The sequence below is a fragment of the Erpetoichthys calabaricus genome, chromosome 6, assembly GCF_900747795.2.
Source record: "Erpetoichthys calabaricus chromosome 6, fErpCal1.3, whole genome shotgun sequence".
Classification (NCBI taxonomy): Eukaryota; Metazoa; Chordata; class Cladistia; order Polypteriformes; family Polypteridae; genus Erpetoichthys; species Erpetoichthys calabaricus.
The window spans coordinates 175,216,567-175,242,728 of NC_041399.2; the positions used below are offsets into that span (position 1 = coordinate 175,216,567).

The 26,162-nt window shown below is 34.8% G+C and overlaps 1 protein-coding gene across 2 annotated transcripts in view; it reads left to right on the forward strand.

Moving 5' to 3' along the window:
- Nucleotides 1-26,162, forward strand: part of itgb1a (integrin, beta 1a) — a 110,558-nt gene that overhangs the window by 70,211 nt on the left and 14,185 nt on the right. For both annotated transcript variants that reach the window (XM_051929062.1, XM_028804123.2), the window contains exons 2-11: nucleotides 7,773-7,839; nucleotides 8,855-8,940; nucleotides 11,454-11,670; nucleotides 15,201-15,371; nucleotides 16,590-16,828; nucleotides 19,964-20,119; nucleotides 20,508-20,603; nucleotides 22,181-22,270; nucleotides 23,654-23,794; nucleotides 25,852-26,054. In XM_051929062.1, coding sequence (XP_051785022.1) covers nucleotides 7,773-7,839; nucleotides 8,855-8,940; nucleotides 11,454-11,670; nucleotides 15,201-15,371; nucleotides 16,590-16,828; nucleotides 19,964-20,119; nucleotides 20,508-20,603; nucleotides 22,181-22,270; nucleotides 23,654-23,794; nucleotides 25,852-26,054 — 1,466 coding nt within the window. The remainder of the gene's footprint in view (nucleotides 1-7,772; nucleotides 7,840-8,854; nucleotides 8,941-11,453; nucleotides 11,671-15,200; nucleotides 15,372-16,589; nucleotides 16,829-19,963; nucleotides 20,120-20,507; nucleotides 20,604-22,180; nucleotides 22,271-23,653; nucleotides 23,795-25,851; nucleotides 26,055-26,162) is intronic.

Here is a 26,162-nt window from a genome sequence, read left to right on the forward strand (position 1 = left end):
GCATAAATGTTGGAGTTGATGTGAGTGTTTCCTACTGAAAAAATATATACTGTATATCATTTTTAAGCCCTTGAACAAGAAAGGAGACAAGATGCATCATTGGCAGAGTTCAGCACCCACATTAAACAGTCTTTATTTAATTCCAAGTATATGATCACAGCTCTTGCCATGCAAATATAGAGACCAAATGGCATGTAGCAGTGGTATCCCCAGAACCCCACACTGTTATTGCACCTTCCATAGACAAGTGTTGATTTAGGTTAACTAGTATGTTCAGATGGTGTTCACTAAACAGTTAAACAATTAAGTTTTTCAGAGCTTTGTATTAGAATATCTAAATGTAAATGAATTTCAAGTGCTCTGATACTGGGCACAGATGTTTGATCATTTTTGTTTGTTTTCTGAGCACTGTAAAGTGCCACACATTTAAGTTCTGTACATCTTTCAGAATTTTAAGTTTGAACCTACTTTACAACTAGTGAAATGTACTTAGACATAAGATTTCACGTCCTTGAGGAAAGTAATCAGTAAGCCTGTTTGCTAATTGTTGTCTGGTCTTCTTTAATTCGGGACCTTTTAACATTTTGTTGTCTATTGTTTAAATGTGGTGCTTAATATTTTGAAAGGTACAGATGAGAAAAATGTCAAGGTAGTGAAGCTGTTTATTCTGACTGCCTATGGCAGTGGTTCTTAAACCTATCATTCTCACAAACCAATTTTGCTTTTTTTGTATCTTCACGACCCACAGTCATTGCCGACCATCATCCAAGAGGGTGATATATTCTTTACCCCTTGAAGAACCGTAAGCAATCGTCATCACGGGGGTGGCTTTGTCCACTTTGAAGAATAGCCAGTGATCATCATCCTTCACCCTTGGAGAATCACCACCTGTTGTCATCCCTGCCCCTTGGAGAATGGCAGGTTGAGGTTGTAATGGAGCAGTGATGTTTTCTTTAGCTGCTCACGACGATGCATTGCAATACATTATGCAAACCATCTGTGACTCTTTTCCATTCAGTTGTGATTCACGACTCTGTGTGACCGAAAGTAGAAAACATGGGCCGTGACCTATGAAACTATGAACTAGAAACAATGAACTACAGAATTAGAGGTGAAAGGGGTGCTTTGATATGAGTACTGTAGTCTTCATTAAGTTCAGATTCATATGACAGCAGTCATTGACACGAGTGCACACAAGATGTTACTTAGTCTTCCTTGAAGCATTCATGCTTCACACATTTTGTTGCTGTTCTGAAATATCTGAAGCACAGAGTATTTGTGTATCTGATGATTTATTGGTTTTGTGTTTGGGAAGAAGCAGTAGTAGTTTGGGTTGTGCTATTTAAAGTGCTGGCAGCACCAAGTAGCAGTCAACATTATTTTGTTATATCCATCTGTCTTTTATTTTGCATTTCTTTGGCTTTCAGGGGTAAAACATGTTTCTGTCAAGGCTGTGTTTTGGTACACATATTAAGTGTTTATCGCCTTCAGGAATGTTCCATTGGTGTACTCCTACTCAGTTTATGATTTACTTCTGATTTATTTTTTTCCCCCCCATGAGAATTCTATACCGAGTTTTCAAGGTATTTTTGTTCAGAACATCAGGCTGTGGTTATTTGATGGCTAATATCCAACTTATTTTTGCTATTCATCCCACTTCTTTTATTGCACACTGGTGTACAAGTCAAACTTCTGAGGCTACTTAATTTCCAGTGAGGAATGTAGGTCATCATATCTAAAGGGGTGGTTCACAGTTAAGAAACAAAAAATAATTTTTGGCTTAACTGCAGTTGCAAGTGTTCTTTAAATCTTTGCTCTTTGTACTTAAGCTTTGTCATGTTTTTAATTCATCTCTGCTTTAGTTCTTTACATTTGGTAACTATTATGTTTGATGTGATATTTTGTGTGAAGCTTTTTATGTAACTTTCTAGTACACAAGTTGGCCAGTATAACTTTTTTTTTTCTGTTGCAGTTTACAGTGTTATAGTAGTAGTGAGTTGCAGTGTAATAATCTAGTAGAAAAAGTCAGAAGAGATTGATTAATAAATCTGGCTCCATTTTCCTTTTTACAACTCTCTTTTGATAAGCACAGAGTTTATGCATTACTGCTGCCCGTTTGTCATTCATTGAGTTTCTTACTCCAACAAATATAAGAATAACTTTTGAAGATAATTCAATTCAGTGACAAGCAGTCCTTAGTGTTTGTTATGCTGAGCCCTGAAACATTCTGTTGCGAAAGGTGGTAAAAAGAACAATCTGCACAGTCTATAAATTCTGTGAAATAAAGGCCATATAATATTACATGCCACTTGTGTAGCGCCATATTCTCGGCAACTCGGTTCAACTAGTTTGTGATTCATCCTGACAAAATCAAACCGTTTTGTTTGCCAAGTTGTAGAGGTGGGCTCTGTGTACAATAAAACTGTAGACAAGGAAAAGCCATATAAGAAGAATCAGTTCTGAATAGAGCATTAAAAAGTTTTAGACGAGAATAGGCCATTCAACCCAACAGAGCTCACCAGTCCTGTCGGCTTAATTCCTCCAAAATAGTATCAAGTCCAGTCTTTAAGGTCCTTAAAGTCATTCTGTCTACTACTCTACTTGGTAACTTATTCCATGTGTCTATGGTCCTCTGTGTGAAGAAAAACAAACACTGTCTGGAAGTTGATTCAAATATTGATTTTCCCCCCAAAAAACACAACTCAAACGAACCCAAAACTGAGATGCCCCATGACTCCGAAATCCTTCTCATAAGGTATACTTGCAATTTTCAGACCTCACATTATGTATTCAGATGTCACATTTTTACTTCCTATGTGTAATATTTACATTTATGTTTGGTTTTCTGGATACACACTTTTAAGATTTTTTTTTTTTCTTTGAATTGTTGCTATTTCATTAGTTTCACTTTTATTTCAGAACTTCTGTAAAAACAATATTTGGAATCTTGGGAGTCCCAATATTCTGAATCTTTTAAATGAGGTCCATGAGACATGTGTTTAATGACTTTGTACCATAATTCAGGATAGGTTTCTCTGTTTGGAATTTCAGCACTGACAAAGCGATCTACATCATCAGCAGTTATTAATTTTTTTTGCAAAGTAACCAATAAATGCATGTGAGGTGAACCACGTTTTTTAAATTCTCTGACTTAAACTTTAAAGCCTTACAATATTTACATACTTCTGACATATCACCTGTGTCCATATATTCGATCTCTATTCGCCTTTTAGTTATTTCTCTGATTAATAATTTATCTTTTTTTGCACTAATGCAATGTTTATTTTTTTGACAGTCTTTTTTTCTGCTTTCATATTCTGTATCTTGCTCTGCATGTGTTTCGCGCCTACGTTTTTTTTGAGTCTTTTGAATTCCAGTTTTCATTATCTCTAACCTGCCTTGCATGTGTGTGGCCCCTTTGTTTTGTAACCTCTTTATGACGTTTTACTTTGTTTTCTACTCTTTTATTTCTGACCTCGCTTTGTCTTGCTTTTTTTTCAGTGACACCTGGTCCGTGGTGATTATTTTCCCTTTTTCGAGTAATAATGTTCGTTTGCGCTACTGCGATCTTTACTTTGTTTTTTTTTTTATACTTTCTAATTTTCCTACTTTCATATTCTTTAACTTTCTCCACATTTGTATCACACATACTTTTTTTTGAGCCTTTCGAATTCCACTGCTTTCATAACCTGCTCTGCATGTGTATAGCGCCAACGTTTGTGAACGTGTTTATGAAGTTCTACTTTGTCTTTTACTCTGTCTTTTAATTCTGAGCCTGATTGAACGTGCTTTGTTTCAGTTCCACTTGTTATGGGCTGATAATTACTTTCTTTATTTTCTGAATTTGCACCTAGATTTTTTATTTTTTTTTGCTCTTTTTTCTCTCCGCTTTTGAGTCTCTTTTCTCCACGCTGCTTCGCTTAGTCATTGACGTTTCATTTATAATGTATTGTCCTTATACGCTTTATATGTGCTGAAACCCTGGAGCTGCCCCGTTGTCTTATTTGATATTGATTGTAAGTAGGGCGTGTCTTGCAAGAATCTCATCTTCTACGTCCTCGCGAGACGGTCCTGAGTCATTTCTTGGCACAGTGTCTAATGTTTAAGGTCCTCGCGGGTCTTTTAAGTGTCTTCCGTGATCTTAATATGAAGATCACGTCTCGACGCACTACTGTTTCTCTCCAGGATTTTTTTTTTTTTATAATAGAGAGATAGATCTTAACTTCATCCGATTCTCATAAAGTTCCTCACAACATCACCCTCTACATTTATGCACAAACAGGACAATAACAGTAATTTTTAAGGCATTGAGCAATTATCATGTCAAGTGTAAATCTGTCCCTACCAGTGAGCTTTGACCTATGACCACTGTTTTTCTTTATAGATGCAGTATGTCCATGTTTGGCATAATGCTGTCATTTTTTTGGTGTTTTGTATATGATGCAATTATTTTTGTGTCTAATGCATCTGTGATTCAGACACCATGTACTGTATTTGGCCTCTTTGGAGCTCTCTTGGTTGACTTTCATTATATATGTTACACTATCTGTTAGTGCTTGGCGGTATACCGGTTCATACCAAAAACCGTTTTTTATTTTTGTTATGATATGGATTTTTCTTATACCGCAACACCGGCTTAAATAACCTAAACAACATTCGGAACGTGGAGCAGCGGAAATCTGTTTAAGAAGGGACCTTTTTCACTGCTGCACCGCTTAACATGCATACAACGGAGTACATAAGTTAGTGGAGGTATTGAACGGTGAAAATGGACAGAGAACATTCCAAAACTGAAGCTGTAGCAGACAATAAAGTTGAACATGATGATACAGAAGAACTTTTGCCGAAAAAAGGAGCCGTGTCTGTTGTCTGGAGATACTTTGGTTTTAAAAGGTCGGATGTGGACCATTATGTTCAAATGTTTGAATACTGTTTCTATACTACTGGATAATACTGCAAGCCAAGTTGTACTTGTTTTATTTTTTTTCAATACTGTGTAATGTACCTGGGTACTGTGTAATAGTGTGACGACATGTTGACTTTATTCTCGACATTTGCACTTTAATCTCGATGCTTATGACAAGAATAAAGTCGACATGTTGACCTTATTCTCGACATTTCTACTTTATTCTCGACGCTTATGACGAGATTAAAGTCAACATGTTGATTTTTATTATCGTAATTTGTCATTAAAGTAGAACATTGTAAACTAAATTTCATCTTAAAATGAATTTTTAATTTACTAGATTTTCTCAAACCCCGTCATAAGTTATGTAGCACATTAAATGCTTTGTGTTAAGTGTTCCCGGAGCCATGTTAATCGCTACGTGCTTCTTAAACTGACTTCCTCTTGCACTAAGAGAAGGCGCAGGCAGCACACAGAATACATTAATTTAATGATATTCCTGCTCTCTGAACATTTAGAATGCTAAGATAAATACTTGATATCATTTTCATGATGAAATGCATCAAAGTATGTATTAATCATGTGGGGGCACGGTGGCATGGAGGTTGCACTGCTGCCTCGCAGCAAGGGGGTCCAGGGTGTTCCCTGCCTTGAATTTGCATGTTTTTCTGGTGGGTTTACTCGGCGTGCTTCAGTTTCCTTTCAAAGTCATGTAGGATGTGGGGTTTTGTTACATTATATTGACCCTGCTAGTGTATGTATTGCTCGTATTCACCCAGCGATGTGCTGGATTTGCTCCTGCCTCGCACACAATGCTTGCAGGGATGGGCACAACTCTGAATTGTTGGCATAATTAAACATGTATAACAAAGATATTTTTAAAGTTCTGAACACTCCGTGGTCTAAGTTTATAACTAGTTTTAATTTCACAAACACGTTTATCGTGTGGTGATTGGTTATGTGGAGAAAGAAAAAGGAAGGATAGGAACTGGGGGTTTGTTACATCAGACAGACAGCACACATGCAATAAAGAAAGTCCACTTAGAAAAACATCCATTTAATTCTGTGTTTGTGTCACCGACCACCAGATCATGAACCCAACATTTACACAATATTTAAGCTAAACCTGTTCGATACCCATTCATACATCCAGTTTTTTTGGAGCCTCATCACACCTGCCATAAAGTTCTCTACACTGAATGTACACCTTGGGACCCCTTACTGCGAAGGAGCAGCACTACCGTGCATGTTTAATACCTGCTTTAATGCATTTCATCATGAAAATGATATCAAGTATTTATCTTAGCATTCTAAATTTTCAGAGAGCAGGATTATCATGAAGTGAATGTATTCTGTGCAGCGATAGCTGCCTGCGCTTCCTCTTAGTGCAGAGGAAGTCAGTTTAAGAAGCACGTACAGCGATTAACAACTGGGTCCGGGAACACTTAACACAAAGCATTTAATGTGCTACAATAGTTATGACAGGGTTTGAGAAAATCTAATAAATTAAACATTGATTTTAGGATGAAGTTTAGTTTACGACATTCTACTTCAATGACAAAATAAACTATGAGAATAAAGTCAACATGTTGACTTTATTTTTGACATATAGTGTTTTTGTTCTTCACTGTGTCCATATTTTTTTTTCTTCACCGTGGCCCTAATACGCTTCCGTAGGGCTATACCACAAATAGCATTATAAGTGCAAGTTGCAGTTTTATTTTTTTATGTATATAGCTTAGCTTGAAGCAAGGTCCATATTAATGTGATTTCCCTTAATGATGGTTCAGTTGGTAAAGCTGTCATCACCAAGTTGCACTTGTTTTGTATTATTTTATTTTATTTTTATTTGGTGAATACTGTATAATACAACTGGGCTTGAAGTAGTATTATTACTGGAAGTTGCATTATTATTTATTTTATTATTATTTATTAGTTTAAATATTATACAGTTTAATGATGGTAAAGTTGTTTAAAAAGTCACTTTAACATGTCAGTGGACAGAGATTGTTAACGTTAACAGAAAGTGTAGTTGGTTTACAAAAAATATTTACTATTTATTCCTTTTCTAAGACATGTTCAGTGCAATACAACGTTTAACACACACCTCTGGATATTTTACTAAGTCTAAATGCCTCTTTGGATGGTTGAAAATATGTTGTCAAAATTTTAGTTTAAGTTGTTTGCAAACTTTGTTTAATAAAGAGGTTCTATATTTTGACTGCATCTGTCATGCAATGTGATTCCTTCTCTTTATTAGTGCCACCCTCTTGAAAATTATTATGGGGCCATGCAAACCTGTATTAATACTTGTGTGCACATTAAAATATTTTTTTGTACAAAGTACAGTTCTCATGACAGTGGAATTGGTTATTCTTAGCCAGTCTACTGCAGTATTTGCAGTGGAAAATGTGGTTAACATCCACTCATGCTGCATGGGAAAGAAATACCGTTGAATACCGTGAAACCGGTATAATTTTGAAAAATACCGTGATATAGAATTTTGGTCATACCACCCAGCACTACTATCTGTAAAAAGTAAGCTTTTTCACCAAAAATGATCCTTTAATATATTTTGTGTTTTTTTTTTGTTTTTTTTTAAATATGAATTATTTAAAGGAGGAGGGAATCCGTTCCTTATGACAATATACTGTACCTACAGTTGGGTCATGGGTGAATTGCACCTGACCTGATTACCTATAAGGACAGAGTGCCAAAAATAGTAGTTTTTGATGTTGAACTGTTGTCATTAGTGAAAAATGCCAGGTTTTCTGGTGATAAATATTATTGCCGAATTTAATGTATGTGGTTCAATTAACATTTTGAGCCCACTTTAATTGTGTTTTTTTTTTTTTTCTTTTCTCAGATGAATGTACCTTTTCCGATATTAGTGACGCTTGGATGCCTGGTTTGTTCCATTGGTGCTCAGCAAGGTAAGATGGATGTCTGTTTTTGACTTTTAATATGTTACAATTAGTCCCTGTACTTTTTTCATATTGCATTTTATTTTCTGCCACCAGAAAGGTTTCCCTGGAATGTGTCAGCCAAAATCTACTTAGCTGTGTTGATCAAATTTGCCATTTATTTCATATCTTGTAAAAACTGGCTGAACCCCGACAGTTACATGGTCATCTAGCTGATATCTGCATGTTCAAGACATAGTGCCAGTATTTGCCTTTGGCTAAGTCCATGGCTCTAGTTGCCACAAAACCTTTGCTCATTTGTTGGGTGCTTCTAACTGCCATAAAATATCTTGACAAGATAGCTGCACTCTGCCCTTTTGAGTATTACACGTAATATAAGGTGGGCATGCTATTCTTAGGCACTATGTGCAATATGCACCAAGTGTTTATAGGCTAATATTTAAAATATTCTTAATTATACTAAAAATTCCAAGTGAAATTTGATGCACCACAGAGTGTTTTCTACAGGAATCATTTTAGCTTTCAGTTCTTTCATAATAACTCCTTGGCTGGGTGGTGCAGTTGTACAGGGGTTATTGTTTCTGTCTCATAAGTCAAGGCCATGTCATTAGAGTTTTTTTTAACCATGTGTTTGTGTTTCTCAAGATGGTCTGTTTTTTCACAAATTGCAAAAAATGCAAATATTAGGATAACTCGGTAATTTAAATTGGTATAAGTATGTGTGTGAATGGCCCAATGCTGCCTTTATAGTCTTCAACTCCTTGTTATCCTATAGATTGAGCCAGTTAAAGTTGTGCCACTTCAACCTGCTAATCATTTTATGTGATGCAGAAGTTTTCATTTGCCACATGAACTGAACCTGTTGAGCACATGGCATATGTGGCTTCTATTTGTATGTGCCAATATTCACATTGTCCTAAGCTATTAAGTCTGTTATCCAAAAACCTTTGCACAGCTAATGCCTGGAACATTATCTTGAGAACCAGTGTGGTGTGTAAGTAACCAAGTTATTTTTTTATTACAGATGGCAATGAGTGTACAAAATCCAATGCAAAATCCTGTGGTGAGTGTATACAAGTGGCAGCAAACTGTGGATGGTGCACCAAACCTGTAAGTCTCCTTGTTATTGCTACTTATTTAATTTAAAAGAACAGTGGCCTAGCCTAAAATAATTCTGGATTTTGTAGTGACTTAGCTGATGAAAATACCGAAAATGTTATTGTTTATTTAATTTGGTTTGTATCTCACTTTTGGGTTACTTTGACTTTGTATTAGCAAATAAATAAATCAATAGTTGAATGCTGTATTAAGGAGAATTATAAGCATTCACTTGAAAATTTAAAATTACAAATGAAATAAATTGCAATAGAGTATCTTTCATGATTTAACTTGCTGCCTTGTTGGAATATAACAAGTGTATAAAAACACTGATTAGCAAGTGTCCTTTTTAAGAGCAAAAAAATCTGAGAAATTTCAAAATAGAGTATGAGGCACGTATGTGTTGCTGTCACTTATTTTTGTCATAACCACAAATAATACATTCCTTACCAAACCAGAAATACTAGGGTGTTGTACCGTGTTAGCCATTATGAATGTAGTGAGAAGTCAAGCAAAATAACACCTTTTATTTGGATAACTACAAAGATTACAATATGCAAGCTTTCGAGGCAACTAAGGCCCCTTCTTCAGGCAAGATCTCTTTCTCATTACCAAACTAGTAAAAGTCATGTTTCACATATATGTAGTATTCTATCAGAATTGATCATTTAAAATGTGTGTAGGTAGGAGTACATGTTTGGTTTCCATTGTAAGGTGACTGGAAGTTAGAAAATATGGTGACTGATTATTTGAGTCAAAACTGTTTTGATTTGAAGCCGAATTGCACAGAATCGTATTTCAACAATTGTGATACAACTGTGATATTACTGTCTTACAATATTAAAGTACAGTGAAATGTTTCTTTTCATGTCCAACCAACCAACCAACATGCAGCTTATTACTCTTTGATACCATGATAAAAAAACACAGTAAAATGTAAAACTTCATTTTAATTAGCAGAAACATCTATCCATCCATTTTTGTAACTAGCTTATCCAAGGCAGGGCTGTGAGGTAGCTGAGCCCATTACAGCCAACACTAGGCACAAGGCAGGGACAACACCTGGACAGGGTACCAGTCCTTAACAGGGGAGTCCCCACACAAACACACAATGTGGTCAATTTAGATATGCTCTTCCACCTAACCTGCATGTCTTTGGACTTTGGTAGGAAATAGAGACACCTGGAATAAGTGTACCCGTACAAGGGAAGAACATGCAAACTCCATTCTGGGAGCACCTGGAGCACAAGCCCAAATCCTTTTTGTGAGGCAGCAGCACTATCACTGCACTAACGTGCTGCCCTAGTTGAAACACAAATTGGTTTATGCCTTATACTGAATGGGCAGAGCTTTTTTAAAACACTTGATTATTCAATTTATTCTTATAATGCATGCTTTAACCTATATGCCATGTATTACATGTAAAACAAAGGCTGCTAGATCGAATAAAGTATGAAAAACAAATAATTGTTCTTTTTAGTTCTGCTCATAATAAAACTGCTTTGATTATTACACTCATTTACATTTCTTATAAGTGACTATAATTACTATATCTCGTGGTCAATTCACAAAAGTTTTTATCACAGGCTTGTGTTTTTCTGGCGTCAGATGAGAGCAGCCCTTAACTCGTTCAGAGTAGGAGGCACTGTCAAGTGTTTTAAGTTTAATCAATTTTGTATTTGTTCTGTATTTTGCCTAAAAGCCTCCAGTTATAGAAGTGTCCCATATGTCTTTTTTGTAAATAGTTTATACTATCGGATCATTTGTTGCATAGTTCCTTTTTTCAGAACAAACTTGACTATGTTCACAAGATTTCATTCAGCATGTTAAAATTTATTTATTTTTTTAACAGAAACTCTTCCATGCTTATCGTTTAAATAACGGTATATTTTTTAAAATGTATTTACGGCTTGAAAATTTTTTCAACAAAGAAAAAGTCTCCAGTTGATGCAGTAATGAGTGAAATAGATATTTTCCAGGTAATGAAAAACGTAGCAAACTTAGTTATATAGGTTTATAGGCATTTTAAATTCATTTAAGGTTCCATGATTGCTGCTTGCATACTCTGTCAACTTTTTTTTTTTTTTGGACCTTTTTCGTGTTCTTACAATTTCACATGTATGGCAAATGCAAGATTGCTTCCTGTAACAACCTTCAGTTGATGCTTTGTATATGTATATGAGTGCTTACTGAATTGCTTACTCACTACCATGCTTTTGTGAAATGTTTAATTTGTATGTTTTTAAATTTATGTTGTAGGGAATATGTGTACAGTAACAGTGTAGTGCAATTAAATCAGTAACGGTGAAGTGTGGTAATTTCATGAAGAATATTTAAATTTTAAGGAATATAGGTTGTAAAGAGATGGTGAAACTACCATTACTTCAAACAGCTTGTGTTTCATTTTGCATATTTTCTTCTTTATATTCCACAGATTCCTATTGCCTAAATTAATGTGTATTTTAATTTTTGAAAGCACTTAATTTAAACATTATATATAAAAATATGGGTACATCTCACTATAGGACTTCTTAAAACAAGGGGAACCTACATCAGCACGATGTGATGACTTGGAATCTTTGAGAAAACGCTGTCCTGACGACATGATAGAGAACCCTCGTGGAACACAAAAAGTGTTGCAGAACAAGCCAGTGACAAACCGCAGCCAGAATTCTGAAAAATTAAAGCCAGAAGAAATTACCCAGATTCAGCCACAGAAAATGAGTCTGACGCTTCGATCAGGTGAATTTCAGCTTATCCTTTCGTAGCATGTGTTGGTGATCTTTTTAATAATTTTAAAAGTTTTGTGGCACTGGACTGGCAAGTTATTTATTTTGCACATGGGTTGTGAAGATAAATTTTTGTTGTTTAGGTGAAATCTGCTGAATATATTTTCCAAAATATAATGCTCTGTGTCAAGGAAATATATGTTTATATAGAAACAAATGTTGTGTTTTCATTTCTATTTTTTTTAAATTATATTTACTCTGTTCCAAACACACCTTCTGTTTTAGTCACTTTCCTGTTTGAGAAAGTTTGAAATGTGTCAAAGTTATGACAATTTTCATGAGGTCTAAACTCTACAAATAATAGTATCCAACTGAAGGTTGTTTATGCTTCATAAACAGCATTATTTAGTTAAGTAGTAGAATCCATATATATATATATATATAATATGTGTGTTTGTGTGTAGTGTTGTGAAAAAGTATTTGTCCCTTCCTGATTCCTTATTTTTTTTGCATGTTTATCACACTTAAATGTTTCAGATCATCAAACAAATGTAAATATTAGACAAAGATAACCCAAGTAAACACAAAATGCAGCTTTTAAGTGATGATTTTATTTGTTAAGGGGAAAAAAACTATCCAAACCTACATGGCTGTATGTGGAAAAAATAATTGCCCCCCTTGTTAAATCATGACGTAACTGTGGTTAATCACATATTTTGGAAAACTGAGTTCAATTTCAATAACCACTGCCAGACCTTAAATAGAACCTGTCAGACAAAGTGAAGTAGGCCAAAAGATCCCAATAAGGAAGACCTCATGCCACAATCTAAAGAAATTCAGGAAAAGATGAGAAACAATAATTGACATCTATCAGTCTGTACAAGGTTACAAAGCCATTTCTAAAGCTTTGGGAATCCAGTTAACCACGGTGAGAGCCATTATCCACAAATGGAGAAAACATGGAACAGTGGTGAACCTTCCCAGGAGTGGCCAGCCTACAAAAATTACTCTAAGAGTGCAGCGACGACTCATCCAAGAAATCACAAAACAACCCAGAACAACATCTAAAGAACTGCAGGCCTCACTTGTCTCAGTTAAGGTCATTGTTCATGACTCAAACATAAGAAAAAACTTGGCAAAAATGGCATGCATGGTAGAGTTCCAAGGCGAACACCACTGCTGACTAAAAAGAACATAAAGGCTTGTCTCACTTTTGCCAAAATACATCTTGATGATTCCCAAGACTTTTGGGAAAATATTCTGTGGACTGACGAAACAAAAGTTTCCGTTACATCTGGCGTAAAAGCAACACAGCATTTCAGAAAAAGAACATCAAACCAGCAGTCAAACATGGTGGTAGTAGTGTGATGGTCTGGGGCTGCTTTGCTGCTTCAGGACCTGGACGACTTGCTGTGATTGATGGAACCATGAATTCTGCTCTCTACCAAAAAATCCTGAAGGAGAATGTCCAGCCATCAGTTTGTGACCTCAAGCTGAAGCGCACTTGGGTTCTACAGCAGGGCAATGATCCAAAACACACCAGCAAGTCCATCTCTGAATGGCTTAAAAAAACAAAATGAAGATTTTGCAGTGGCCTAGTCAAAGTCCGGACTTGAATCCAATTAAGATGCTGTGGCATGACCTTAAACAAGCGGTTCATGCTCGGAAACCCTCCAATGTGGCTGAATTGAAACAATTCTCAAAGCAGAGTGGGCCAAAATTCCTTCACAGTGATGTGAAAGTCTCATTGCCAGTTATCGTGAACGCTTGATTGCAGTTGTTACTGCTAAGGGTGGCACAACCAGTTATTAGGTTAAGGGGGCAATTACTTTTCACGTAGGGTCGTGTAGGTTTGGATAGTTGTTTTTCCTTAATAAATAAAATCATTATTTAAAAACTGCATTTTGTGTTTACTTGGGTTATCTTTGTCTAATATTTAAATTTGTTTGATCTGAAACATTTTAGTGTGACAAACATGCAAAAAATAAATCAAGAAGGGGCAAATATTTTTTCACAGCATTGTGATACACACGCACACACACACACACGTATGTGTATATATATATATATATATATATATATATATATATATATATATATATATATATATATATATATATAATAGTGTATGTGCGTGTAAAATGCTTAGGGTTGTGCCTATATGTTGTATGTTAACTTGGAAACCACCTGGACTACTCTGATTTTGGTCTTAATTGAAAGCTTATAGTGTGGTGAATGCTGATGAAGCACAATTTGTGGTTGGCAACAGCCCCTGTAAAGTCTTTCTTGTTAAAAACTTCATAAGGACACTGATCGACAAGGTGGCATGGCAGAGAGAAAAAGAGTAACAGCGACCTCTGCTTCACATGAGGCAATGGGCCTATTATAGGATAAAAAAGAAGAAAACCAGCCCCAGACTCTACTGTGCACAACCTGTTGGTACACATGAAGTGTAACTAGTGGCAATATCCAAAAAGTTATTGGGCTTTGCATCTGTCTTATGGCAAATGGAATGACAAACGTGGTCAACTGCTTGCGCAAACAGATGTCTGCTCGGGTCTTGACAGCACACTAGTCATTTCAGCTTGGCTGAGATATTCCTGACCTGTCGACCTGTTCTCTGAGAAGTGGTAACAGGTGAACAAAAAAGTACTTAAGTGCAAGCACACAGCATTGGCCCACTTAAAAGGAACTAAAATAGAGACTATACATCATATTCCACACCTCTGAGGTTTTCTTTGTCATGTCAAAGGACATTATAATGACGGCTCATAATTTGAACTGTTATTCATGCATGTCATCATTAGGCTGGTTTGGCTGCATTTTCTTTCTTGGTCAAGGGTGTTGTCTTTTCCCAGTTTTTCTGAAATGTTCCGTATGCATGGGTCAGTGTTGGCATAAATATATATAAGCTTACTTGTCAAGTTTTCTTTTTTAAATCACGATTTTTGAGTGGGCAGTTCCATATATACATTTGAAGCCTCTTTTTGTGTAAGCTTTTTAAATGAGACCCCTGGAGCTGTGAGGCAGTAGTATTAACCAGTGCAGTTCCAGTATTTACATGTGAATATAACATTTTACATTAGTATGTTGTTTTGATACAGCCAAAGTTTTACCTTATGTTTGTTAATGTAATAATGAATTGCAGGATCCTAGATCAAACTTCCTTGCAAATTTGTGGTTTTACTTCCTTTTAGTAGTGTTGCAGGACTTATTTATTAATGAACAATGGAAATGAACTTTTGTGAGCTATTGATGTTTTAAATGTTAAACCCGTATTGCCTGGAGTAGATTGGCAACATTTTAACTGGCTTGCCTTTAAACCTTTTTGGGATGTTATGACATCTCACTTTAGATTCATCTAACATAGTGTATTTATATCATCTTTGCTGACATGTTTTGTAATTGTATTTTTTAAGTGTTTAGTTTCAATATTAAATATGAAAGAACAGAAGATGCCATATTTCAATATTATCCAATATATTGTGCCAGATGTATCTATGATTGAGTTTATTTTAGCTATTTAATTCCCTTTTCTTACAGGTGAACCACAGTCTTTTGAGCTGAAGTTCAAAAGAGCAGAAGATTACCCTATTGATCTGTATTATCTTATGGACCTCTCATTTTCTATGAAAGATGATTTAGAAAATGTGAAAAACCTAGGAACAAGTCTGAGGGAAGAAATGTCTCTCATTACCTCAGATTTTAGAATTGGTAAGAGTTAAAATTAATATTTTTATTTTTTACAGAATCTACTTGTATTAGCCAGAATGATTTGAGGAATTGTGGGCTTAATGCTATGTTTTTGTTTTATTTTGTTTGTTATGGAATGAATTCAGCAATGTTTGTCTTCTGCAAATCATAATCTAAATAAATGAATAACTACAGCTTTACACTCAGTACTGCTGGGATAGGCTTCATCCTCCTACAACTCTAAAATGGATTAGTAGGTTGAAGTATGCCATATATAGGGTTCTGCATGGATTGACACTGTCCATAACTGCTGATATACAGTATGTTGTGACATCCATTATCCTGAATTAAACTGTGTGTTATCAAATTCAACAATTTTTTTTTCAGAAAATAGGTAAATATTAATTAACCAAGTAAAATTGTCTTTCAAAAGGTGAATTATTAAAATCCTTATTTAGTAGAGAAAGGTATATTGATGGGCGGCACGGTGGCGCAGTGGGTAGCGCTGCTGCCTCGCAGTTGGGAGACCTGGGGACCCGGGTTCGCTTCCCGGGTCCTCCCTGCGTGGAGTTTGCATGTTCTCCCCGTGTCTGCGTGGGTTTCCTCCGGGCGCTCCGGTTTCCTCCCACAGTCCAAAGACATGCAGGCTAGGTGGATTGGTGATTCTAAATTGGCCCTAGTGTGTGCTTGGTGTGTGGGTGTGTTTGTGTGTGTCCTGCGGTGGGTTGGCACCCTGCCCAGGATTGGTTCCCTGCCTTGTGCCCTGTGTTGGCTGGGATTGGCTCCAGCAGACCCCCGTGACCCTGTGTTCGGATTCAGCGGGTTGGAAAATGGATGGATGGAAGGTATATTGATTGCCCTTTTCCTCATTGAACTTTATTAACCAAGATAACCAGGTACATTGTCACTTCCAAACACATATGATTTCAGAGGTCTGGCCTGGATCATACAGTATTGTCCAAAATTATAAATATTTGGGTCATGTATAAGTGTCATTGAACAGACACATTAGCAAGTTCAATGCTGCAAATTTTGTTTTTGAAAAATTCTGTCTATAAAGTTTTGAAACTTAACAAATATTTGATTCATACTAGACTTTAATTTGGTATTTAGTATTTAAGATGAGATTAATTTCAGTTTTACTATACCATATGATAAGTTCTTCTATATTCAGTTTCAAGTTTTCTATTATGCTGATAAAGGCTTATTTAAAAAAAAAAATTATGTTCTATATTTTAGGTTTTGGCTCTTTTGTTGAGAAAACTGTGATGCCCTATATTAGCACCACTCCAGCAAAGCTCTTGAATCCTTGTACTGGGGATCAGAACTGCACCAGTCCCTTTAGTTATAAGAATGTACTAAGTCTTACCAGTGATGGAAACCAGTTTAACACATTGGTCGGTCAGCAGCAGATTTCTGGAAACCTGGATTCACCTGAAGGGGGTTTTGATGCAATCATGCAGGTGGCAGTATGCAGTGTAAGTAGTTCTTTTGAGAGGCATGGATTTCATTCCAAACTAGCCTGGAAATTTTTTTTGTGTTTCTTTTAGGGGCCCCATCTGGGTTGGACAATAGTTCACCATAAAGCACATGTTAAGCACATGCAAAATACAGCAATGCCAGCCCAAATTAATGTGGATCCCAAAGTCTTTCTATTTTCAGTGCCACCTGCTTTGTTACTATCTTGTGCCACAGTACTACTAAAGTTCAGTTTTTCCCCAGTAATTCCTAATGTTTATTTGTAGTATACTACTTGCTGTTCTATCCAGCTTCACACAGAAGAGTGATGTATGTTACATATGTAAAATAAGTAAAAAGCAAATGTGATGCTTATGACCTCTTCATCATAGCAGAAAGATGTGTATTTTTTTAGTATTATTTAGCACTTGGTGCTTCTGAGGTTATTAAATCCTTATGAAATTTTACTGTGGAATTACGTGCAAGATTTAGAAAAACAGAATTTTGCAGAAAAGAAAAATTCATTGAACAATAATAATAATTATCTCAACAGTTCAGTAATATTGAATTGTTATAGAGCATGTAAAATGCACCACAGTTGTAACATACAACTCGATCACTGAGAAACAAATGAGGGTCAAGCGGCACATACTCCGCCTTGACCATAGCTTCTTGCAGATCCACATGAAGTGTTCACTCCCTCCCACTCCTGCTTGTTACTTAAGCAAGGATCCTGTCACACGTGAGTCTTCCTTTGCATATTATTTTCCCTAGTTAAAAATTGAACTTTTTGTATTTATGTTCCAAAGATGCTATTAGAAGCTTGCGTATAACCCAGCATGTATGTGGCTTTAAATCATAAATCTACATCTGAAGTTATATGTTGATTGTTTATCACTTGCTACATTGAAGCAACTGGCAAAACAAATGTGCCAACACTGTTACATAGAATTCCTGTTAAAGGACAGAGTCGTGATTTATGATTTTTGTATGGGATTTGTTATGCAGCATGGCTTTATTAATGCATTTTTTAAACACTAGGAACAGATACAAAAGCATTTTGTGGTATTCGTACTATTACTGGTGAGTGTTCTTATCAGCTTATGTATTAAGTGTTTCTCCCTTTTAAGATTCACTTTTAACAAAGTTACCTTGTATTCTTTAAGTTCATTTTTTAGGTTCTGCACAATATACTTTTGTTTTTTTATTGATTGATTGATTGTATTATTTGTCCTGAGTCTGTTTGTTTCTCTTTTTTTTATGTTTCTGCTGCTGTATGCACCTATATTTCTCCTCGGGATTAATAACATTTATCTAAGCTAATCTATTTGTGGGTCCTACAATTAAAGCACCATTGTCATTAGTTGCAGTTAAGGCAGTATCACAAATAGCACTGTACTAGAACTTCACAAGACAATTTTCAGTTAAAGAATAAGTTTCGTATTCTTCAAGTCGCAGTTATTTCTTCAAAATCATGGTATTTATGCATTTGCCATGTGAAATATCTTGCCCACACCGGTACTTCACAATGATGGCTACAGTGCACAGAACGCCACCAAAAAACAAAAGATTTAAAGCTTTCAGAGGAAGTTACAAAAGTTTTAAATATAAAAACATGCCTTCAATTATTCTGACACGTTTGTGGTATCAAAAAGGATTTGGAAATAATTTATTTCATTTTTGTGGTACTATTTTTCTCGTGGTAATGATGCATTTTCTACTTGTTGTGTGAGTTCACACATAAATAGAGGTAAATCAAAACAAAACCAACTATGTGGCACAAAAGTTTACTGTGAGTTGGTCTTTCTAGAGGAAACCACCCCTCAGTGGGATAAACAGTTGTTGCTATCACACACAGCTGAAATGGCTGAACCTCAAATCTCATAATTGTAGTTTTTTTTTTTGTTTGTTTTTTGTTAAAACAATAACATGTATGAGTATAAACTATTTTACAATGTGTGTGCAACTGCAAGACATACATAGTACTCAACACCTGTCTTGGCTTGAAAAAGGGATATATTTGTTAAGTTTTTAAGCTTTGCCTCCGTGCCCAATAGCCTCCATTGTATAGCATCAGCGTGGGCAAGATATTTTTTTTTTATAGAAAACACTTAACTTTGGAACTCGATTTCACTTGGCAAATTCGTATATTCCTTGTTTGTGAAGAAGTAACTTTGACTTGAAAAATACTGAACTTAAAAGGTGTAGCGTTCCTATTAATGTAAATAATTTATTGTTTTTGTGAAGGCCATGCACAGTAAATATATGCTGTAGAAACAATAGGCACAAATATATTTTTTAGAGGAGGGGAAGCATATGCTCATTTGACTTGCCAGTGTTGTGTCACATTAACTTATATTTTGAACATATGCTATTAGTGATAAAGTTATGTGCATAAAAGATAAGTGTTTGACTTCCCCTTCACATTATTCTAGTCCTCCACATGAAAACAAACTCTTGGTAACTAACCATTCCTCCAGGAAAGCAATAATATAAAAATAATAAAAAATATTTAATTCAGCAAACTGTATGTCCAGTAAATGCAAAATTAGTTACACTTGATACAAAAACATTGTCATTGAGCATTTGTCTAGGGTTTTAAGATACTTCATACTTTGATATCACTTTCATTCAAATACACATTATGATGATTATGTAGACTCTGGAATCTTTTCTGTCTGCTGTTATCAGGCAATTCAGTTCCTCCCCACAGATGTCCCAGACTAAATACTTGTATTCTTTAAGTTCATTTTGCAGGTTCTGCACAATATACTTTTGTTTGTTTATTGATCGATTGATTGTATTATTTGTCCTGAGTCTGTTTCTCTTGTTTTTATGTTTCTGCTGCTGTATGCACCTATATTTCTCCTCGGGATTAATAACATTTATCTAAGCTAATCTATTTGTGGGTCCTACTATTAAAGCACCTTTGTGATTAGTTGCATTTAAAGTTAGTAAAATTATTTATTGCATACTAATGTAAAAAAAAAGAATTTAGTTACTTCAGGCATACAGATTTCCTGATGTGTGCACTTTTTTCTGTTAAAAACGTTACACACTTAAGCTGTTTTACACTTTCACTGGGCCTTTACAAGTACACTTGATGAAATGGTATGTGCACTGTCTGTATCTTATCTATTTTAACATTTCCTTAGGACATTATTGGTTGGAGAAATGTCACACGACTCTTGGTGTTCTCTACGGATGCTGGTTTCCACTTCGCTGGGGATGGGAAGCTAGGTGGGATAGTCTTGCCAAATGATGGAAAGTGTCACCTGAAAGATGGCATGTACACCATGAGCCATTATTATGTGAGTACTTTAGTATATATGAGTGAGTCCTTTGTGTTTTCAATACCCTAAAATTAAAACTCTCAAAGTTTATTACACCTTATATCATAGTAAGTGTACACGTAAATACTCTTGCCATTGAGTTGCATTATGATCCAGTGTCTGAGGAGAACTATATTTTTAGAGATGAATGTACAGTGTTAAACTGAGCTGAGAAATTCAGCCCTTGAATTAGTAGAGGCATTTTGCATACTATTTTTAGAATGTTTGGAGAAGTATTCTTTTATGACGAGCCTTCTCCTTTTATCTATTATTTATTCTTTTATATACTGACAATACCTATGTAATAAATGTATTTTCAAGTGTATTTGTGGACTATTAATGTATTTTTAATTAATGCATCCCTTAGGATTACCCTTCCATTGCACATCTTGTGCAAAAATTAAGTGAGAATAACATTCAAACAATTTTTGCTGTCACTGAGGAATTCCAACCTGTTTACAAGGTAAGGTTTTTGAAAAGAAGAAAAGTGTCTTCCATATTTTGTTTTATATGGACTGCCGCTGTGATGTGTTATTTATAGCTTTACAGCTCAAAACATCCAGAGAGTATCAGCTTGCTTTGCAGTCATATGGTCTTAATTTCCAATTCTGCCTTTTCTTAAAACCAAATTGTCCTCGTTGTAATGTCTTGTGTGGTTGAGTTGTCACAGTGGAGATCATACAAAATTTTAACCAGGATGGATCCAGAGTATGTAATGACATGGTGTATGATATTCCATTTTTAAATTCTTATTTTAAGTATAACCCTTTCTAAATGCTATTTTTTTTTTTTGGTTTTTACTTTTTATTTTAACTGTTGCTTTTTATATTTTTTCATAAAATATTTATTAAAAAAACTAAACACAGAACTAAACAAACTGTAAATGAGTTTATGCTTATTTAAATTTAAATGTAATCTGTGCCTAAATTCAGATTTAACTATCCTGTCTTGAATGTTAAAATGAGCAGAATAACTCGGTTGATAGTTTTTGGGGTTTTTTTTAATACAAGTAGAGGAACAAATTTCTATATTCCTCACTTGTTTAATAGGTAATAAATTTCTTTAGTGGGTGCCTTTATCCAATGTGACTTACAAAATTTGAGAGAGACAATTGAATTGGATTTCTTTTGTTTTTTTCCAGTTTGAGCACCAGCCACTTGCTCATGGTTACACTGTCTCGGTAGCTTGATTTATTCTCACAACATCAGGCTTTGAAGTTCAATGCCTTAAACACTATGTCATTGTATACTTATAAAAGCATACTGTGTTTTCAGCCTTGGAACAGAGACAAAGTCCTTAGGCAAATTTTATACAAAATAAAGAAATGCTTCAAGGTATGAAAGAAGTGGAGTTTTGCTCTGATATGAATACAGGCAAGATATGATGTAATTTCACAAAATACAACAGTAACAAAATAGGATATCGCAGAAGACAGTAAAAGGACTGATGTATCAGTGTATTTTCCTGTGTCAGTCATCATCTTCATGTACCATGTATGAAAGGTTTTAGTGCTATTATCTGATTTACACTTTGATGAACATTGGGGAGAGAACTAGAGAGAGTGTGTGAAAAACTGAATGTCTGGGGACATTAAGACAACAGATGTGGTGCCATCCAGATTATAACATGGAAGCAGAGAGAAGGGAGGAAGAATCAAATAGTAGATGGTGATAAAAGCAGAGAGAATGAGTGCAAACCAGTATGGAGGCTTCAAAATATTGATTGGGGATAGACAAAGGCAAAATTTGTTTTTTTCAGTGGCCCATTCCTAATCAATCAGAGTGTGTTATCAAATTAATAAATAAGTGCAGTCATATCTGCAAAGATGTCTTGTGTATGCTACTTTAACTATATATTATTAATATACTGGAAACAATTAGCAGATGAATGTCAGCATAAATTAGTAAGATTCAGTAAAGTGAAGTCGTATGGACTTTGATTTGCATTGCTAAGTTAACTTCCATTTTAAAAAATGTTCAACATTGAAAGTAAGTAAGGTTTATCTACACATGTTGTATCATAGTCTGGTTCTGTTTTCAGGAACTAAAGAATCTCATACCAAAGTCTGCTGTGGGAACCCTTTCTGCTAACTCCAGCAATGTTATCAAATTGATTATTGATGCTTATAACGTAAGTATAATCAGTGATGGGATTTGACAGTAATAGCCAGTAGAGAACAAGGTGACGGACTGTTTTTTTCTGTTGTATTATAATAATAATAATGCAGACTTTGATTAATTGTATAAGATATGCTGTACATTTCATTAAAGTCAATTTTGTAGTTAGATTCTTTTATTTTGACCAATATACTGTACATGCCATACATGTCTGAGCAAAGTTTGAAGGAGTGGTGGTAATTCTTGCTAAATAAACTGACTGAAACTTTCACTTTAGCAAGCTTGCATAATGTATCCCAATTCGAACCGATATGATTTACTTGACTTGGAATGATATCTGTTAGAATAGATTCCCATGCTATCAACTGTGCAGATCTATAATGCTTTGGAGATTTATTTGTCTCAAAAGCTATTAATTAACTTGTTGTATCTATTGGCCCTGCATTTAATTGATAGCTAAATCAGAAATATTATTAAAAATACATTATGTAGCAAGGTTATTAGTTGATATACAACACTGTTGTTGTTGTTGAATAAGATAGTTGTGATTTCATGTAAGATATTACAATAATAAACAATCTGTAAAGTTTGAAATGTAATACTCTACAAAATAAACCCTGTGATCAAACTGGTTTTAGGTGTACTTTATTATTTTAAAAATAACAGCCTAAACAATAAATCATCTGTAAAATACACATAAACATATTTTAGATGTAAAATATTAACTTCATCTAATACTCATCTCTTATGGCTATTTGACTAGCACATACAGTGCATTATTTGCATCACTTGTTAATTCTGACAACAGTTGTTCAAAACAGGCGACATCTTTGATACATGAGCTGTGTGTCAATGAAGGTAAAATTTTGTTCATGTGTTGAACATAATTAATAAATTGTGAACCATGCTAAATTATTTGCCTTATTTGTTAGTTATGCTTGTTACCCCAATTATTGCTCATCATACCTCCATTATTAGAATTGATTGTGAAGGTCCTATGTGAGTTATACTCCACAAAGTGAAGCAATATGAATGTCTTAATGGTAGCTTTTGAAATGCTGCTAATACAGAATCTGTCCTTGTATCATATATGGTATGACATTACCACATGACTAAAATGGAAGCTAGCATATAATTCTAATCACTGAGAAGATAATTGTCATTCTAAAAAGGCACTATGTTGCTGTAGTGCTGAAATAATGTGGGAGTCTTTGGTGTTAGTATTAGCAAGGATAAAACATGCTCAACACACACAAGCCTCATTGCAAGGTTAAAAAAAAAATAAATATGTGGAATCCAGATATGGCAAAAGGGAGAGAGAGATTTATTGAGTAAACTGCACTTATCAATTGCAAGTCTAATCTCCCATATCAATATCTTCATATTTTATTTACAGTCACTGTCTTCAGAAGTTATCCTAGAGAATGGCAAATTACCCGAGGGCATGACTATTAACTATGTTTCTTACTGCAAAAATGGAATCATTGGGACAGGAGAAAATGGAAGAAAATGCTCTAACATTTCAATTGGCGATGAGGTAAAAATAAACAACAAAAAAGGGATATGTTTTTATGTTAAATTATGTCTGCATTTCTTAGAATAATAAACGTGAAGCTTCAGATTTGAATTTGCTTTTGACAGTTTGCATTATACTGTATGTGTTTGTTCCTTAATCAGTCTTTACTATAAAAAATACAATTATATATTGCTTTGTGAGTACTTTTATTTGAAGTGCATATTTAGGATTGTTTAGTGGCCTGAAACTATTTCCACTCAGTACCAAGGCTTACAGAGTACATAATACTATGAAACATAGAATACGTTGATACCTGTTATTTACACTAGCATACGGTTTCTTTTCTGTCTAGACCTCGTAAGTTTTGTGTACATTGTCAGTGGATTGAATATAGGTTGAAGTTTCATATGAAACCCTTACCACTAAGGTTCCTTTAGTTTGGAACAAAAAGAACAAGTACAACAGGTAAATGGTGTGGCTGAATAAACAACTTTTAGCTAAAGTCAGAGAGGTCTGCAGACCCCTAGATAATCATCTAGGATTACATGTAATTTTAGTACAACTTTGCATGTAGAGGTATTTTGATATGTTTCCACTCTTGCAAAAATTCAGTACATGTCGTGAACTTTATTCATATGGCAGTATGTCTCTGATAATGGTTTGACAAAGCCTGAGATCAAGAAAAGGGGCTTTTTAACTTTTCCAAATATATATCAGCAACTTGTTTTTATGTTTAAACACATTTTATTTGATGGTGTCATACTTAGTCTTTAAAAGCTTTGTGCAGACAGTTTACTATTAATGGTAAGGGGTAAAATTAGATATATTTAACTCGGACCTCATCATTAGCCATATTACTCAAACAGTTGACCCTGGTTATGCCTTTAAATAGATTATATATAGTAGGTTGCATGTTTGATTACACTGCATACTGCTACAGATAGATATACTTTATTTGTCCATAAGATGACTAAACCATCAGTCATACACTCCTCTCTGTACTGCAATAATCCAAAAAAAAAAAGATCTGACTCCATTTACTGTGAAAAAAGATTTGGTAATTCAGAATATCAAAGATGAAATATACTTTTTCTCTGCTGTCTGTACACAAAAAAAATCATTCCAATAAACTAGTGATTATATAGTCATCAGGAGTAAGTTAATGTATCTCCTTTACATTTTAAGACCTTGTTGTAAGAGTTGCGTTCATGGTGGTTTTGTTCAGTTTATTACAATGGTTTCTTATCATGTCATTTAAAGTGCTTATTCAATTTTCCACTTCTGTGAATACTGTATGTCAGATGTTTTACCTACAAAAATATTTTTTGTTGAAGTGGCAATTTTAAGTTTCAGGTACTGCCTTAACACTCAAAGCCATTTCATTGTTGGGATGTTTAGCTTTGGGCTGGGCTAAAAATGTGAAAATGATATAAGGTAAAATATATATATATATATATATATATATATATATATATATATATATATATATATATATATATATATATATATATAATAATTGGTTATGATGCATTGAACAATAATGCATTATGATAAAATGACAAATGGAATTACTTTTGGTGGTCTGAATGCAACAAATGAAGAAAATTCTAACGGGTCACATAAGTGCCAACTGAAAAACTAATAGCAAAGGGTAATCGTGCCACAGGAATCATTGCTTATATAAGCAAGTTGAATTCTTTCATACCCCACATCCACAAGTGCCAGCTAATTTAATCTGCTTCAAATAGCTCTTTAAACCCTTTTTTATTAGCATTACTATGTACTTTTAAAACATGCAAACACAGCATGATTCTGTAACAGCTCAGAAAACAGCTATAAAAGCATCACAGATGCCATTCCATCACCACATCTGAATGCCAAGACTGTATTGCATGCCATCACAAAAAGAGGCCACTGAGGAAAAGGGAAGAAAATTTAGTTTAATAAGCATCACTTTCTGTGTGTGGATTCTCTACACAGTGACAGCTACCATTTTTTGTGTGTACAAGATAAAATAAGGCACTTTTTTTTTTGTGTTTGTCACCTGTGTATTAAATTGAAATGTTTTTGATGTTTAGGTGATGTTTAATATCAGCATTACAGCACAAAAATGTCCTAAGAAGGGTCAGAGTGAAACCATTCGAATTAAGCCACAAGGCTTCAATGAAGAAGTTGAGATCACTCTTAATTTCATCTGTGAATGTGAATGTCATAATCAAGGAATTCCCAACAGCCCTATCTGTAATAATGGCAATGGTACATTTGAGTGTGGGGCATGCAGGTAAGAAAAAGAAAATACAACATTTATTCAAACAAATTATATGAGCATTATAAAAGCACTTTTCTAGGGCGGTTGTTAGTAAGGTGCATCGCAGTTCGTTTACACTGC